The sequence below is a fragment of the Lepisosteus oculatus genome, chromosome 22 (assembly GCF_040954835.1).
Source record: "Lepisosteus oculatus isolate fLepOcu1 chromosome 22, fLepOcu1.hap2, whole genome shotgun sequence".
Taxonomy (NCBI): domain Eukaryota; kingdom Metazoa; phylum Chordata; class Actinopteri; order Semionotiformes; family Lepisosteidae; genus Lepisosteus; species Lepisosteus oculatus.
This window is the reverse complement of record NC_090717.1, coordinates 7,162,513-7,180,172: the sequence shown is the minus strand read 5'-3', so window position 1 is coordinate 7,180,172 and position 17,660 is coordinate 7,162,513. Positions and strand designations below refer to the sequence as shown.

At 42.4% G+C, this 17,660-nt stretch overlaps 1 protein-coding gene across 1 annotated transcript; it reads left to right on the top strand.

Moving 5' to 3' along the window:
* The first annotated feature begins 549 nt into the window (after positions 1-549).
* On the top strand, positions 550-10,994 carry vps33a (VPS33A core subunit of CORVET and HOPS complexes). Its single transcript, XM_069182162.1, has 13 exons — positions 550-673; positions 1,140-1,205; positions 1,649-1,776; positions 2,781-2,967; positions 3,591-3,707; positions 4,803-4,977; positions 5,551-5,744; positions 6,627-6,753; positions 7,024-7,091; positions 7,455-7,592; positions 8,022-8,159; positions 8,761-8,929; positions 10,128-10,994. The coding sequence occupies exons 1-13, from the start codon at positions 572-574 to the stop codon at positions 10,319-10,321; spliced, it is 1,803 nt and encodes a 600-aa protein (XP_069038263.1). The 5' UTR covers positions 550-571; the 3' UTR covers positions 10,322-10,994.
* The last annotated feature ends 6,666 nt before the right edge of the window (positions 10,995-17,660 follow it).

Below are 17,660 nucleotides of genomic sequence, written 5' to 3'. Positions count from 1 at the left end.
GCAGTGGTTGTTTGTGCTCTCAGCTCTCTTACTTGTAAATTTTGAAAATCGCATACAGGTACTGTAACGCACTAACGATCTCCTGTGTGGAACACATCATGGCATTTAACAGCTTTGAAATGTTACATTCTCGAGAGAGATGCTAAAATAATAGAAAATCTTGAGTTTACATACGTATCCACCGCCACCCAAAGGATAGGTCAACAATTATTTGAAAAACACATATTAAGATGCAGCGCTTAATCTTAATATGTGATCGTTAATCGTTACAGTTTGAGAACAGTGTCTCCCTGTGGGATAATAGGATGTTACAACCTCATTTTTTTCTGGCGAAAGGATGCCTTTAAAACACATTTGTGGTATGATACTTGTAAATCACTAAAAAGAAAAAAAGCACAGAAACGTCGAGTGTACAGTTGGAATTTCTTCTGCTAATGCAATTCCCGTAGTCTGCAAAAATAAGGAACAGCCTAATAAATTAATAAAGAACGCCGCGTGAGTGTTTTCGCTCGTCACATGACACCTCCCTGCATTCCTCCCGTCACATGACCCGCTGTCAGACGGGGCGAAGATGGCGTCGCACTTGTCTTACGGAAGAGTCAATCTCAACATACTGAGAGAGGCTGCGAGGAAGGAGCTGCGCGAGTTTCTGGATAAGTGCGCTGGAAGCAAGGTAATCCGTTGATACCGACGGCAGCATTCAAACTGTCTGCACTGTTCGGTGTTTTGTCCATAAACGGGAAGCACCAGGAATTAGCTTCCCGAGTGAGTAGAGAAACAAATGCTCTAAAATAATGCACTGCTTAGATCGTTCCCTTTCTTCCAAGGTTTGGCATGCAGAATTTGGTTATATAAAAAATGATTCCTCTCAGTGGCAATTTTTTATTATTAAGTATTTATTAGATGCTCTACGGTATGCAGTAAGTGTTTTGCCATCTTCATGAACTTCAAGAACCGTGCTGTTCGACTTCATCCTTGTCAGCTAAATAACAATTTGGGTCCAGCAACGGATTTACCCTGATGCAGTGTTGCAAAAAGTTTCCATCGTACCTATAATTCGTTTTAAAATAACGCCATGACTTCGATCTCGGGACTTGATTCCTGTTTTATGGTCTCCCTGCACGTTTCTTTTTGTGCAGGCAATTGTCTGGGACGAGTACCTGACGGGACCCTTCGGGTTAATTGCACAGTATTCCCTGTTAAAGGTAGATCCGCTTTTTTCCCCTTGTTTCAGGAACGTTTCTGCTATCTAATTTAAGTTTCTTGGTACGTGGCGCTGCCATACAACCATAATTTCAAGTGGGTAGTTGCTGAAGCCTTGTGCAAGTGTGAGTGTTCATGACACCCCTGAAGAGGGCTCCACAGCAAAACATTGTGTCTTTTTTTCCTTTCCTTTCCTTTCAGCATGAAATAAACCTTTACCTGTTCCTTTATAAATGTATTAATGTTGTCTCCTTTGATTAATTCTAGAAACCTGGAAGATATTGGGCAAGCGTGGTTGTGTTTCTAGTGTGTGTGTCTTGCTTTCCATGCTTTGACCCTTGTTAAGTGTCTTGAATAAAGGAGTCTGGCTTATTACATGCTGCTATTCTCGTGGGTGCTGTGTGTGTGTGTGTGTCCTAGTACCGTGTCCTTTTGTGCTTTTCAGGAACATGAGGTGGAGAAGATGTTCACTCTCAAGCCGGGGCGCCTCCCCGTCGCCGATGTCAAAAATATCATCTTCTTTGTCAGGCCCAGACTGGAATTAATGGACATCATTGCTGAGAATGTGGTCAGGTCTGTTACCTTGCCTGTGTGGACAGGTATAATTTAATCTAATGAAAAGCAAGTGTTAGCTTACACCTGTGGCAGCTGTGCCTTCATTGCTCGTCCGTTAGTCTTGCTCTTCGCCAGAGCTGTCTATAAGCAGCGTGTGCATGTTAATCACAGTGTGACAGGGCACAGGCACAGTAGCCTGGCTGTTGGCACTGCTGCCTCGCAGGTCCTGGGTACAGTTCTTGGGACACTTTCTTTGTGGAGTTTGCATGTTCCCATGGCCCGATGGGTTTCCAGCTGGCGCTGTGGTTTTCTGCCACACCCCAGCGATATACTGTCAAGGTTAATCGTCTCCAGTATGTCTTTGTGAGTGAGCGCATCCTGCCTTGTGTCCCATTGTCTTCTGGGTTAGGTTCTGACTCAACGCATCCCTGCTTTGGACTAAGGCCATTGAAAATGAATGGATGAATTTATCATTGCATTAATATCATTATATTAGTACTCTACGAATATGTTTTAACTCCTAAAACATTTACAAAAAATACCGTAGACGAGGTGTTACCCATTCACCTAGGCCAGCTCAAATAGCACTGTTAGAGTACCAAAAGGTAATCAAAAAGCTTCAAAACTAAATGACTTGAAGTTGACTAACTGGAGAGAGCAGACTTGGCACAGAGCATTGAAATTCATGCATTTACAGAAAGCTTATTTGTGCATCTAAAAAAGGGAGTGTGTGTTAAACAGAGCCATGAAACCTGGTCTGAAATGTTGCTTGTTTGGGGAATATGGCTTCCTTTCCTGTCGTAGCTGTCGAAGAGTTGCTTTGTCTTTAACTGAAGAAGGTAGTAGGCATGAGGGCTAAACCTAGAAGCAGCAGTAACTGGCTGTATTGGAAAAGAAGACAGTGCCATCAGCATTAACCGGGACTCTGAAGAGCACAAGGCCTGTCGTCGTGGTGACCGAGGTGCAGGCGAAGAGGGCGGCCCGCCTCACTGTGTGTGGTTTCTCTCCCCCGCCGCCCGCAGCGAGGACAGGCAGCGCTCCCCGCGGGACCTCCACATCCTGTTCGTGCCGCGGCGCAGCCTCCTGTGCGAGCAGCGGCTGAAGGAGAGGGGGGTGCTGGCCTCCTTCATCAACATCGACGAGTACATCCTGGACCTCATCCCCTACGACGGCGACCTGCTCTCCATGGAGTCCGAGAGCGCCTTCCGGGTAAAGTCCTCTTCCACCGCTGGCGTTTGAGATCTCCACAGCCCTGCCTCCCTTCTCCTGTGACAGAATTCGCCCACATTTCTTCTCTTCGACCTCAGTGCTGTTCCTCTGGCGCTGGCTTGTTTGGCACTTTTACTCGGTGACAACAGCGATGCAGCAAGTACTATTGTCTCCAGTGCTAATGGGTTGTATTGTAATTAGTCCATCAACATCAGACATTGAGAACTGAGATGCCTATCATGCACATTGTTAACAGAACACCTGAATGTCATTTTTAAGATCTGAGTATAGACTTTGTACATATTTTAGAAGTGTGATGGGATCTGTTACTGAAGGATTCAAACATTCAGATAATTCTGAAATGTAGACTTGAGAAGTACTTGGGTCAAGAAGCTTTTTGCACATGATTAGTAGGGCTTTACGAAGTCTGCACAAATGATATATCCAGCAACACGTTTACAGTCTTTCTGTCTCGGCAAACACTTTTTTTCCCAATATCAACAACACTAAACAAGCAAGGACAGTTTAACTCTGGATTTAAAACACAGTAAAGCCCAACATCTGGTGTACATGTGTAGCTTTTGAGGCAGGCTTTGATAGTGTCTGTTCTTCGCGATTAACAGGAATGTTACCTGGAGAATGACCAGACCAGCCTTTACCATACAGCTAAGGGGCTGATGACTCTGCAGGCCCTCTATGGAACCATCCCTCAGATCTTCGGGAAGGGCGAGTCTGCACGGGTATGGGACTGTGGGGGCCGGTCAGGTCACATTGAGCTCGCTCTGCTGAAATCACTGAAACGTGTGGCGTGTTTTCAGCATCTCGGCTAGACATCTAAAGCAGAAGCATCTGTCTAAAATTCAATCTTACTCTGAATACATTAGCACTTTAGATTAAGCTTGATAAACAGGGTCTTGATAGATATCCCATTGATGATCAATTTACTGTAAAGCATTTCTAGAATGTTATCCAAGAGCATGGTCAACTGCTAAGTAGCTAATAAAAATACACTTGTCACGTGTTTGCATATTTTCAAACTTTGTTCTCGCCTGCAAAATTGTATTACCTTTGTAGTCAAGACAGATAGCTTGACCGCAATGTTAGCACCCCGTTACCTCATCTCATCCTTCTTCAGTCAAGCAAAGCTGGGCTTGATCAGGGCTGGGTGGGAGTTCTGTAGGAAAAGCCAGGCCCCTGCTGTAAGTGGTGTTGGTCAGCCAGTAGGTGGAGCTCTTGGACATCACGCCCTGGTAAGTGAGCAGGGAAGGTGCCGTCCCTTGGATGAGCTGCTAAAACTGAGTTCCTACGTGTTCATGGAAATATTTCACCATTCATCAGAGGGACCATTTAAGACCACTGGGAAAGACAAAGGTTGTTATCCCCCAGTATTGCTGGCTAATTTTCACTCTGAGCTTGAACGGTCTGGCCTAGTAAAAGTTCCCCCTTAATTCAGTTCTCTCTTCCTCGTCTGTCCTGCTGTGTAGTGGAGCTTAGGCCCAGAATAGCTGCCGCGCAGGAGGGGCTGCACGTCAGAGGTGGGAGAAGTTGCTCTCCATCTATTTGTAAATGTAAGATACTTTCAGTTCCCATGGGATGAAAAGCGTTATACAAGTGCAAGGTTCTATCGTTGTCACATAGATTGTAACAAATGCTGAAAAGGTCCTTTTGAAAGTTTGATTTCTCTTCAACATTTCATCACCTCCTAAAATCTTCTTTCCCCACGTTCGTCTCCTTCGCTTCCACCGCTACCTACTGCCTCCGAACTGGCGCGCCGGTCACGTTAACGCGCCGCGGTCCGTGAATTCGCTCTGAAGCGGAGGCTGACTGTTTTCCAGCACGTGGCCAACATGATGCTGAGGATGAAGAGGGAGTTTGCCGGCAGTCAGAATCAGATCCTGCCCGTGTTCGACACCCTGCTCCTCCTGGACCGCAACGTGGACCTTCTCACGCCCCTGGCCACACAGCTCACCTACGAAGGCCTCATCGATGAAATCTACGGCATCACCAATGGTGAGTGTGAGCCTGTGAGCCATCGCCACCAACTCCAGCTCCCTGGGTCGTGCGGGCTCAAGCACCCTGGATTTTTTTAGCATCTTGTCAGTGCGGAGGGGAATGCATTTGAACTTGTGTTCACGCGTGGGAGATTGCTAGAGGACTAATGCTAAATAACTATTACTTCTTGTTCACTTGAAAGCTAGGGGCTGGCTAAGGTTTTCTGCGAAGGCGGAATCTGCGTGTATCGAGATTGTAACAGCTTTTAGCCATTCCGGGCTGGAAGGTGGCTGTGAAACTTTCAGGAAAATAATGACCAAACAAAGCACTTAGTTAAGAAAAACAAAATCTGAACTGAGAAACCGGAGTACTGATTCTCAGTGCCCCATATTCACAGAGATTCACTTTCACTGGACTACAAAGATGTCATCATTTTATTCTATGAAATTAGACCTTTTTGTCTGGATGGTCGGCTGTTTGTTGTGTTTTTACTAATTATATTTCCATACGTAACCTTCCATTTATGATTGTATACTAATGGTATAATAGCTACGCTGTACCTCCTGTATAACTGAAGTGTTCTGTCTGCAGGCTATGTGAAGCTTCCTCCAGAGAAATTCTCTCAGAAGAAGCAGGGTGAGGGTGGAAAGGACCTGCCCACAGAGCCCAAGAAGCTACAGCTGAATTCTGCTGAGGAGCTGTATGCCGAGATCAGGGACAAGAATTTCAATGCAGTGGGAGCTGTGCTAAGCAAGAAGGCTAAAATTATCTCTGCTGCTTTCGAGGTGAATCCCTGGAGCTTGTGAACACGACTTCTCCCTGTAGTATTCCAGGGCAGGAACTCATTTGTGTGCTGACATCTTTAGCCAGTAGATCCAGTACAAAAAATCAGAGAACTAGTAAGGGTTAATTTAATGTCAGTATTTAAGTGTGTATACAGTAATTCTGTATGGAAAGGGTGTCCATTACTATCTCTTAAAGTTAAACTGCAACATGTATACAATGTACAACAACAGTTGCCAACAAGTTTGTGCTGACTAATAATGAATAGTATCATGTTTTTTTCCAGTGCTTTGTATAGTACTGTCTTAAAAACTACACAAGCTCTTCAGAATTGAAAAGCACTACAGACCACTAGTGGATATGTTCATTATCCAGAATAAATTTAAAGAATACTTAGGATTTTATTTCCTTGTGTCCATATTGTGCAAAATCCATGTGCAATTAAAATAATTGAATTGAGTTATGTTACTTGTTTTGACTGTCTGACAGCCATGTGATTATAGGACGGAACATGCTGAGTAATATAAGGCTGATCGTAGTGCTTTTTTATCTGACCTTTGTTATTCATCTGTTTTAGGAGCACAGAGAATCAGATACGATAATTAAAATGCAATAGATGTGTTGATGGCTGCAGTATGTGCTAATAAAACGAAAATTGGGCTCACACATAGCCTGGCACAGATGTACAAGTTAGTTAATGGCCTCATTATCAGTCCCATGCCCAGACTTGTCAAAAGCAAAACTATTTTTTCTAGTGTGGTAGTATTGTTTGAGGGCAAACTTTAAAGAATGTTTTTGTTCTTAATTTAAATTTGCACTGCTTCTCTTTGCGTTTTGAGATAATGGCTTTACAGATCCTTCACGTTGTCTGTTGTCTTTTCCAGGAGAGACACAATGCCAAAACCGTGGGGGAGATCAAGCAGTTTGTATCACAGCTGCCACACATGCAGGCTGCCAGGAGCTCTTTAGCAAATCACACCTCTATTGCTGAGCTCATCAAAGATATCACAAGTATGAAAAGCCTTTTCTCATTTTTTATTTTCTGTTTTTTTTTTACAGTCTTCTACTGTGCCGTTATGCAAGTATTTTAAAAAAATTCTGCTCCTTGAAGCGTGATGTGGTACTGGTTCTAAGATGAAGTGTTTGCGCGATCTATTGTTGTTTTAAAGTCACTGGGGGCTATGTGTTATTTAAATTGTATCTCTTTGCTGTTTGTATCGGCTTGATTTTTTTTTTTTAGTTTAATATTATTTCTAATTAAATCATTCTTTTATGTTTCAGCCTCAGAAGCCTTTTTTGATAACCTGACTGTTGAACAGGAGTTCATGACAGGAGTGGACACAGATAAGGTATTGACACACCGGTGGAATTTCTCATGTGTCACACCTGGCGATAACCACAATTCGGTCCTCCAGCCAAAAAGACAACAACAAAGCAGCCTGTACTCCATCTTAACGACTGAACACACTGTCACGCCGTCTTTCATGATTAGAAATGTATTATTTGTTGTTTGTTGCTTTTGAGAAGGCTCAGATTTGTCCGGTTTTAGTTGTGTAATCTAAATGAGGTGCCCAGCTCAGAGGTGCAGTAGCAATGCCCCCGCCTGGGATCTGAACCCACAACCTTCCCACTAACAATCCAGAACCCTAGCCAGTACTGTACACTGCTGCCTGTTGCTGGCAATAAATCAGGAATATGCCCCTGTCGTCCAGGTGAATTCCTACATCGAGGACTGCATTGCCCAGAAGGACCCTCTGATAAAGATCTTGCGGCTGGTGTGCATGCAGTCTGTGTGTAACAATGGACTGAAGCAGAAAGTCCTGGACCACTATAAACGGGAAATCCTGCAGGTATGGCTCCTTCAGATTGCTGTGCAAATCTGAGTTATCCTAGAACTCTTAGCAGTTAAGAGAAACGTCTTCATTTAAATGCTATACTGTTAATGCAACTGTGAGTTCACAAACGAGACGAGGCCTGATTGGCTGTTGCCAGCTTATTGATTTGAAGACTTAATCCAGCCATTTCTTGAAATTTCTCAAGGTATCTGATTGAGCAGGCTAGTTAAATAGCTTGTTCTAGACACCCACAACCCTTTGTGTGAAGAAAGGTCTACAGTTTTCATTGTCTAAATGCTTGTTTCACCTGTTTTCTGGGTGGAGATTAAGATCTCTCCTCTTTCTTACCTTGCTGTTTGTGCTTAAAGAATCCAGAGTGATGTATAACAAAGTATGAAATGTCTTCCATGATAGTAGGTGGTCCTAACACTCTTTCTCTCCCAGACTTACGGTTATGAGCACATACTGACCCTCAGTAACCTGGAAAAGACTGGCCTGCTGAAGCCTCAGATCGGCACCAGGAACAACTATCCCACAATCAGAAAGACCCTCAAGCTGTGGATGGAGGATGTGAATGAGCAGGTGTGTGTTCCTGGGAACAGCGGGTTGATGACCGGTCTTATTAATATTGAAATCAGCAAGTGTGCTCCTTTATGTTCCCAAACAATGGAACAACACAATGGAATTGCTAAATGGTTTACATAAATCAAGTTTTGACTTCCCGAAGGACAGTTATTTGATTTTTCTACAATTATTTTTCCAGAAGAATTGTAGTCAGTGTAATGTAGCACAAAAGACATTAGGGATGGAATTCCGCATAGGCTGAACTTTACTCCCAAGAAACTGATCTTGGGAATTTTACTCCCAAGTTATCACATCATTTTCTGTCTTGCCTCCTCCCAACCCTTTTATAACTTAAAACAAATATCCCTCTCAATGGACTATATGCTCAAAACAAATAGCATCAGAAGCAATGATGGTATCTGACTTTTTGTGCTGAGCATCCTCTCAAAATGCTGATCAAATTAGGACATTGCTGCAGTGCGGGAGAAGGGGTACATAGGAAATAATCAATACATTTCCCAGCATGCATGAAGCTAATAGACACCGGATTTTGGATTGTTGATGGTAGCTGCAAGGTCATGACCCTGGAAGTCAGGCAGCAGGTCTCCTCTTGTTGCAGAACCCCAATGACATCTCCTACGTGTACAGCGGCTTCGCCCCCCTGAGTGTGCGCCTGGCGCAGCTGCTGGCCCGGCCCGGCTGGCGCAGCATCGAGGAGGTGCTGAAGATGCTGCCGGGGCCCCACTTCGAGGAGAGGCAGCAGCTCCCCTCCGGGCTCCACAAGAAGCGTAAGTCACCCCCCGGCCACTAGCCCAGGCGGCAGATCCGCATTGCGGGCACATACCCGGACCTGCACGGTACGCAGTGAATCCTACACGGCATGAGTCCGTCAACAACCAGAACACATGCATGCATAAGCTTTAAACAATCCTCTCAGTAATAGACAAGTAAAGCTGAGTCGTCAGTGAATGTAATACCCATATGGCGAGAGGAAAATTGAGCAATCGATCAGTTACCTGTGCACACTTGTACTATATTTAAAGGATAATCTAGTTTTATAGCACTGAAAGTAAAAATAAACTAAATTGGTGCCCTGATGAAAGGAGCTCAGATTTATGTTGCAAGGGGTAGGCATGACGGTGAGTAATCGAATTGACCTTCAGCAGTATATGATACCTGCCAGCTGTAGCTGTTGTGTGCCAGTAACTTTGCGGGCTGCCTTCTCTATCCTGTTCAGTTGGCATTTATGGCACGAGTCCACTCTTGCCTGGGGTAGAAGTACACGCTGCCAGAACATTACTTTGTCGTCATGTGGCTGAAAGCTCTCACGCCAAGCTTGTCCAACAGTTTGAAGATGTGTTCATTTACCGAGCTGAGAGACATTTTCGTGGGCTGTTTTTACCGATTTGTACAGCGACAGGTTAACGTATCGACAGAAAGTGACACAATAATGTGACCGATTTCACGTAATTATAATTGCCGTGATTCATATATTTTATAAATATTAAACAAATACAAAAAATGTTTTGTGGTGTTGTGCATTGCATTTCTTTTAAACCTGTAGATGCAATGTACTTTTGTCAAATGTTAAATATCTAATAGCTTTAGGAAATGAAGATGCAGGAAATGTAGGGTCGATTAAGTTAATAACTTAATAATTTCTGACATAATATCCCTAGATTTTATAAACGTAAGACAATAAACTTAAACCAAGACTTGTTATAATCACTTTAGGAAATCTAGAAATCAGGGTTAAAAGGTGAATTATACCGTATTCTTCCGAGTTATGGTCAAACCCCTGGCTTTGCTTCTTACTGCACCTTGCTGTAAGGGAGCAGATCCCTGCTGGCGCAGACTAAATAAATAGATCCGCGTCTCTCACCTCCTGTTCACATCTTTGCCCTCAAGACGCACAACCAGTAGGGAAAGAGGCAAAATGGGACACGGACCAGCTCTGAGTGCGGGTCTCTGGGGTTCTGTTCGCAGGCCAGCAGGGGGAGAACAGGACCACGCTGGTCTTCTTCCTGGGAGGGGTGACCTACGCCGAGATCGCCGCCCTGAGGTTCCTGTCGCAGATGGAAGAGGGGGGCACGGAGTACGTCATCGCCACCACCAAGCTCATCAACGGCACCAGCTGGATCAAGTCGCTCATGGACAAACTGGAAGCGCCCCCTTTCTGAAACCACCGGACTGGTTGGATCTGGGGGTGGGGGGGGGGGGGTGGATGCGGACTTGATCGCCCCCGAGGTGTGGAACATAAAATGAGCGCGCGTTTCAGAGGAGCTCTTGAGGAGCAACCGTGGGGCTGTACAGAGTGCTTTGCGGCTTGTGTGTCTGCTAGATTAAACAGTGGAGGCTTATGTTGTATCTCCCCTGTGTGTATACAGTATATAAGCAGCGTTACATGTTTGCCTGGATTTTGCACTGCATTGTACAGTATGTTTCAGAGCATCTACAAGGGTCAGGCAGGCACAGCACAGTTCACGGGAAACTGCCGGTTCTGAGAGAGAGAATGGGGGCATTTCACTCATTCGTCTTTCTCAGTTCCTCATTTCCTCTTTGAGCTGAAGTGTGCCGCTGAAATCCTCCTGCGGCACAGGCTGCTGTGGAACAGCCCCGGCAGGCCAGAGCTGAGGCTCGAGACTATACCGAGGCAAGTATTGCATTAAAGCAGCTTCTTTGTGCAGAGCCCTGTCAGCAGGATACTGAAGCACCCAGTCAGTCTGCTCACTTACAGTACCTTTTGAATGTCTGTCCATTCTTATCAGTTTCTTTTTTGCATAGTTATGTGGTCTCTGTTAAAGTTGGCTGTAAACGAACAAAGTAGTAAACAGTGTTACAGAAAGAAAACAAGGCTGTTCTGTTGCAAATACTGTACCTGTTCCCATGACTGCCTCTCATTTGGTTCATACCAGGAGGCAGCATGTGACGGGGAAACATTGTCATGGAGGTTGCATTGTTAAAGTCGTCCAGCTTGATTTCCAGAATGCACATCAAGTCCAACTTGTTTGTTGTCTCCTTCCCCAACTGTGTTGAGCTCTGTTGTTTTCTGTAGTCCGGAAAACACCTGAAATTTAAAACCGTTCCCTGTCTCATTACCCATGCACAGGCAGAACACATGACGAAAAATTTCTACCTGCTGAACCTGAAGAAACTGTTATGCCCGTGAGAACATTATCTGTATTCGCTTTATAGTAATTTTACGACATCGTGCACAATCTTAAATTAGCCAGCCCTGCAGCGCTACAGGGTTTATAAACCTACTCAAAGACTACCTAAGGTGATGCTAGATGCAGCCTATAGCCTAGTAAATGTTAAACACCGAGAAGGCTTGTTCACTCGCAAGGCTGTGGAAAGCTATTGACAGGTCACAGGAAACAGGAGTGCAGGCCTTCTTCAGTGGCCTTGCTCTCTTGAGGAGCAATTAGTGCTAACAGGCTTCCTGATCAGCGGATAATGGCCTGCTCCTGTCTGGAGGGCTTGCCGCGGATGAGGCAATGATTTGATGATGGAGGACGCTGATTAAATTAAGAAGCCATTTTGCTCTTTGTTTTTAGTGAATGATGACTTGGGGTTTGTTCTCGGATGGATCGATCTCTTTCCTGTCTGGGCTTTCTGTTTTATATGAGAGGAGAGCGGGCGTCAGCCCCTGAGAAACTAAGTTTGAAAGAAAACTAAATTACGTTTCGGTTATGAGACTGAAAACTTCATACCGTGTTAAAAATAGCACAAGTTGTGTGTAAGCGAATACAAAGAGTAAGCGGTCGCAGCCTGGTTAAGGATTGGTTACGTTAAGGACTGTAGCGGTAGTATCAGATTGCAAGCGTGTTTTCTGTAATAATGTCAGAACAGTAACAGATACCACACCCTCCAGCTCACCTCTGTGTCCGTTAGTAGATTCATTAAAAAAAAAAAGAATTCAATCACCCGTCCTGTCGTGTTTGCGCCCTCAGTAGTAGGAGAGGTTTTTAACTGGGGCTGTTAGTCCTGAGAAATCGAGAGCGATGAGGAATTGACTCGTCACGAATTAAAAAAATAAAAATAATAACCCCTGAAAATGTTTTAATCGATATCCTTCTACCAAAACAGGACTACTAAGATATTTAAGATGTAGTTTGCCGAGCTAATTCTGGTGTTCGCCGACAGTAGTATTTCGAGGGAGTAAAACAGCAAGGAAAGCCTTTTAATAGTTTAGTTGAACCTCGTTATTCAACGTGAATTATTGTTTTTTTCTGTCGTATTGTTGCCTTTTACTTTCTCCATCGTGCTAGAACGTGCAGCGATTAGTACTTAAATCCATGTCTCGGGTGGATCACACAACCAGACTTCATGTAGAAGGAGCAGGTGTCTGAAGAGCCTTGAGCTCCCATTAGAGAAACCCGAGGGTTTAAGGCTGTGGTCATCAATTTAATAGACCGTGGCCACACCTATGCCTTGAGCGCTTGTTCTGACGGCGATGGCCCACAATCTCTTCAGAAGAAGAGAAAACAATTGGGATATATTCGCTGCTGACGCTCGTTCAGAGGGACACCACAGTACTGGAACAAAAGTGAGTGCATTATTTATGTTTATATTATGTTTTTATATTATTATATAATAATGATTTGCTTTTTTACGAAGTGGAAAGGAACGTAATGGTTTGCAATATTATTTACTCTTTTGCTACGACTCGGTAAACAATGTTTAATTATAAAAAAACTATATATTGGTAATTTTGTATTAATTAAATGGGGTGTGAACTGAATTATTTTAAGATGGTACCGGTATGCTTATTTCTGCGTTGAATAAAAACATCGTCTAGATTATTCGAACAACATTTTTCATGGATATTGTGCATGATGTTCACGGTCAGATACAACACATAATACTCGAAAACAATTAAAAATGAATTATGCCTGATAAACTCCAAGTGGGATTTGGTATTTGATTAATACAATATTTAAAACCTAAGGAAAACAAAATCTAAAACACTTCAAGTCATATACCTGTTTTGATCGTATACGCTTCCAAGTGATTGCTAAATTTGTATTTTGAAATTTATACAACCGTAAAGCATCTGTTGCAATTTTTAATAGCCAATAATGTGTTTTCGATAAGAAAGGTGGAAAACGCACATTCGGATTAAAGTCAGTTTAAAACTACTCAGGCTACTCCCGGAAGCGCGGTTCAGAACCATGGACAGTTACCTTGCGCCGGTTTTGAACACGGCAGCGCAGTTGCCTGTACAAAATTAACTGCTAAATTGTGCTTTTTCCGAAAACATATTAGCTGTTTTCTGAAACACGCCTTCCTCTCCGTCATACATTCTTGCAAAACATTGTCCATACACTAGACTCCAGCATTCAGTATTTAGTGTGTGCCGAGGTTCAACAGGTAGCCAAGACTAATCTGTAGTTCTCGGCAGTTTTATAAATTCATTGCAGTGTTAAGGGAAAGCATTTTTATTGATACACATGAAAGTGCTGATAGCCCATGGAAAGATCTATAAAAAACGAACATTAAGAGCAATTAACGTATTAAATATTAATACAGTGAGTGCTTGAGAGCACCACGACTTACTGAATGGATTTTGTATTGCAGTTTATTTGGCGGCGGGGAGGGCTTGTGACGTCGCAAAGATTTAAGTTTGATTTTTGTAGGTAAAAGGGCAAAAAAGAGTAACTGCCGTGAAGGGAAAAAAGATTTTGAATGGTGTGATGAAAATGAACTCTCGTTAAGAAGAAAAAAACAAAACAAAGCAAATCCAACAAGACGCAGTTGAAAAGCGGGTCGTGGTGTCCTGCCATCTGCAGTGTTCCTAACGGGCTCTTGTCCTGAACAGCAGCCCGCTCGACGAGCCGACCAGCGAGAGGAGGATGGATCTGCTGCAGCTGGAGAGACAGCCTTTCACCCTGCGCTTCCTCTGGGTGCTGAAGGAGCTTCTCAAGTTTGTGCTCTTCAGTTACACAGTGTTGCTAGGAGCTCTCCTGTTGGCCGGATGGACGACTTATTTTCTGGTTGCAAGATGAACTTCTCTGATTGCGGAAAGGCCCAAGGTCTGCTTACAATATCCCAAACAATCCCCGTGCAAGGAAAAATGTGCTTCTGTGGTTCTGTTCTGTGGTTTCTAAATAGATCTTGCATTAAGAGTTTACATTTCAGTATTCAGTAGCGCAAATACCCATCTTTTAAACATATTCTGTCCTGTAATGTAATTACTTACTAAGCAAAGCTAAATGGCGTATTTTTAATTAAATTAAACTAAATATGTGCCTTTACAAGTCTCGAGAAATGCAGTGTTTTGTTTCATGTTTTGAGATTTCTGTTGTGTATCGCGACATTATATCTGCGTATTCCTTCCCCTCGTATAAAATGAACGAGATCGTTCTTTTTCAGTTTTCATATTAATAGGTTGGATTTTTTTTAATCTCTCTCCACTTGTGACACTTGGGCCTGTCAGTAAATGTGTGATTTGAAAATGTTTATGATGTCCTGTTACCTGTTCATAACACACCCCACCACCCCCGGCTCAGTCACAGAGAGATCACTACAAAATGGCTGCTCTTTCTGCCATTCAAAACATGTTTGTGTCGAAGAAATTATAAAAGATTCTAAAAGATGCGGTAGAGGAATGAGCATATTTAACGAGCTCTTATTGAGGACTTTCTGTCCAAGATCAGGTTTTGGTCAGTTATGTTCGTGAGCTTTATGCAGAAACAGTTTCATCTATATTTTGTAATCATACCCACATTTTCAGTGTGGGCCCGAGAGAGGCTCTATGTTTAATTGCCTGATATCTTGAAAAACACTTCGTTTTAAACACACCTGTGTTTGTTTAGTTTATCAGAAATTATTTAAACTGATCCGTTAAAACTGTATTGAACTCTCTTGTCCGACTGTTTCAGTCACACACGTACACAATGATTATTATTGATAAACGGTGGACCTGTGCACCTGTTGGATAAAAGACAGCCAAGAATCCGTCTCGGAATAAAAAAATAAAGTTTTTATTTCATGCGTGTGGGAGCGAAACACGCAGAGATGCTCGGTGTATATTTCTCGAAATATTTTTAAACTATAAACTTAAATATTTTCGTAATTTATCACGCACATCCCCCTACCTCCCTATTTGCTAAAGATAACGTCTTTTAACACAATTGTCTACTTAGGTTCGTAGCAGAGCATTCCTATATAACAGTATAGAATTACAGAGCAGCCCCTGTGTCCAGCATTCTTCCAACCCATTTCAAACCCAACCCCAAAAAATGACCAAAACCAGATGCATTTCAATATTCAGTAAGTGATCATACTTAAGGATTTCAGCTGTAGATTATTTTTTTTTAAAAAAAAAAACCTTGGAGCTTTCAAACAGTTGTTAATGTTTACAACAGTGATGTTTTTTTCCCCTTTGCTTTTGTTTAGTCCAACTGTTTTATTTTCCGTGTATCCCCGCAGGGTCGTAAGGCACTCATTACATTGGACACGACCTCTTGTTGTTATCCAACAGTTATTCTTTCTGAATTTGCCAATTTGTTCAAGCCGTGGAATTTATAACACACGCAATATTTAGAAAGCCTAACAAAGATTATTTTAATTTACAGTGGAGGTTACAGTACAGTATATTATCGCGAAACTCCATGCTGGAGCTCTCTGGTTAATGTTACTACTAACTACACTGACTATAAAGTAGTTCATTTTGCTATAATGTCTTTAGTTCTTCAGTTCTATTTATGTCTTTGAGTTCTTAAAATGCGTTTTTGTTGCATGGAATTCCAAAAATGTAAGCTGTTATACATCTTTAGGCGTCCGGTTGACCTTTTGTTTTTCTGTTGAGGTGGGTAGCTGCGTCAGCATGCGTAGGCTGCAAAGGAACAAGTAATAGGTTTATTCCATGCTGGAAAAAAAGGAGAGAAAACACAACGTTTCGGCCGTGGAGCATTCTTCAGGTGTGAGTTTTAAATGCAGCGTTCAGGTTTTGCGGTCTTTATATTTTTCTAAATAAAAAGTGAATAGAACTTAGCTTTGTAAAGTAACCGACACGCTATTGTTTGTTCTGCTGTCGTTTATTTTACCGAAAGATTCCGCTATTTAAAGATTTTAAACAAAACAGATCCGAGAGAGAATGAACATAAAGAGGGTATTAAACATTTTTAAATGAAGCGGGGTTTTTTTAATCCAAAGAAAAAAAAATATTTGATTTTATTACTCCGTGGATTTTATAAATTTACTTATGGGTTTTATTCATTAATGACAGGTTTCAGCGCTTTACCATTTAGATCTAGAACTGAGCTGTGAATTTGACAATCTTTTTGTTTTTCTTTCCGGTAACGTCACCGGCTAACCAGTAACCTCATACAGTATAAGAGACTCCCTTTTCCGTGAAGGAAAAATATTCTGCTAGCGCATTTCCTTTGTCCTTTTGTCACTTAATGTTCACAGAGGGTATGTAATGTTTACATGCACTTAAGTTTCAATAACCTTAGGCTGCTTGGCTCTGTTTTCATTACATTTTAGAATAAAGCTTAGAACTTTAGGTTGTTTCATGTCTCCCCAGTGGCATTGTTAGGGGGTTGATTTTCCAAAGGTTTATGCATTAAGTAAACACTATTCACGTTGTTTCTTGGAAGCAACTACCCTTATTGGAAACTACTACCCTTTAAAGTGGTTCCTTTTTCTGTCCAAACAAATAGGGAACAGGAACAATTTGTGAGCAGACAAAAACAACAAAACTCTATATTCCTCTCATTAGGAGAGAGGTGGGAGAACTCTGTGATATAACCAATGTTACTCCATAAGATCAAGCTTGCTACAGTACATCCTTGATTCCTACAGTACAGCTCTTAACGCATTGCTGAATTAACGGTTACTTACCGCATGTAACCTGCTAAATTAGGGGCTCTCAGTATATTAGTATATTGCCCCCCGCAATCTATTACTGTATTGGAAATATGTAATACAATTAATTTTAGTGTTAACAAGATACAGTATAAAAGATACGCATGTGTTACAACAGCATACGGTATATCACATTACTATGAATGATAAAAAAAGATGTAGATTAGATTGGTTTTAAACTTCACCGTCTAGCTCCGTTTATACATTAATGTCTTTTTCACAGTGGGAAATTCCCGGGAAAAGTTGGTGTACCCAACCTAGAGATGTATCCTGTTCTCTCCAGATCTCAGCAGTTAAGCAAGGTCACACCGCACTTTTTGAAAGGATAGGTATGTTAACCCTATAGTGCCAGGTATCCTAATTTTTCCACCTGGGTATTGCACAGTCTTGGCCATGTGAAGTTTGCCACTTATACAATTAGTGAAGCAACTTCTCACTTCAATAACTGATTACTGTGTCACAAAGGTTGCTGCTGCACAATCACTGCGCCACATCACCCTGGTAAAAAGCGATTCATTAGAAATGAAATCCTGGTCTTGTCGCAGGGCTGAACTAGAACTCTGATAACAAATCATACTCTACAATTCTCCGAATACTGTCAAGAGCTAGACAACCGGACATTAGGTCAGAGATGACAGAAAGATA

Bases quoted from the DNA above. Each gene is read 5' to 3' on its own strand.
- vps33a (XM_069182162.1), top strand. From the start codon at position 572: ATGGCGTCGCACTTGTCTTACGGAAGAGTCAATCTCAACATACTGAGA. The intron at 1,206-1,648 runs GTAGATCCGCTT...TGTGCTTTTCAG, and splicing joins CACAGTATTCCCTGTTAAAG to GAACATGAGGTGGAGAAGAT. The intron at 8,930-10,127 runs GTAAGTCACCCC...TTCTGTTCGCAG, and splicing joins CTCCGGGCTCCACAAGAAGC to GCCAGCAGGGGGAGAACAGG.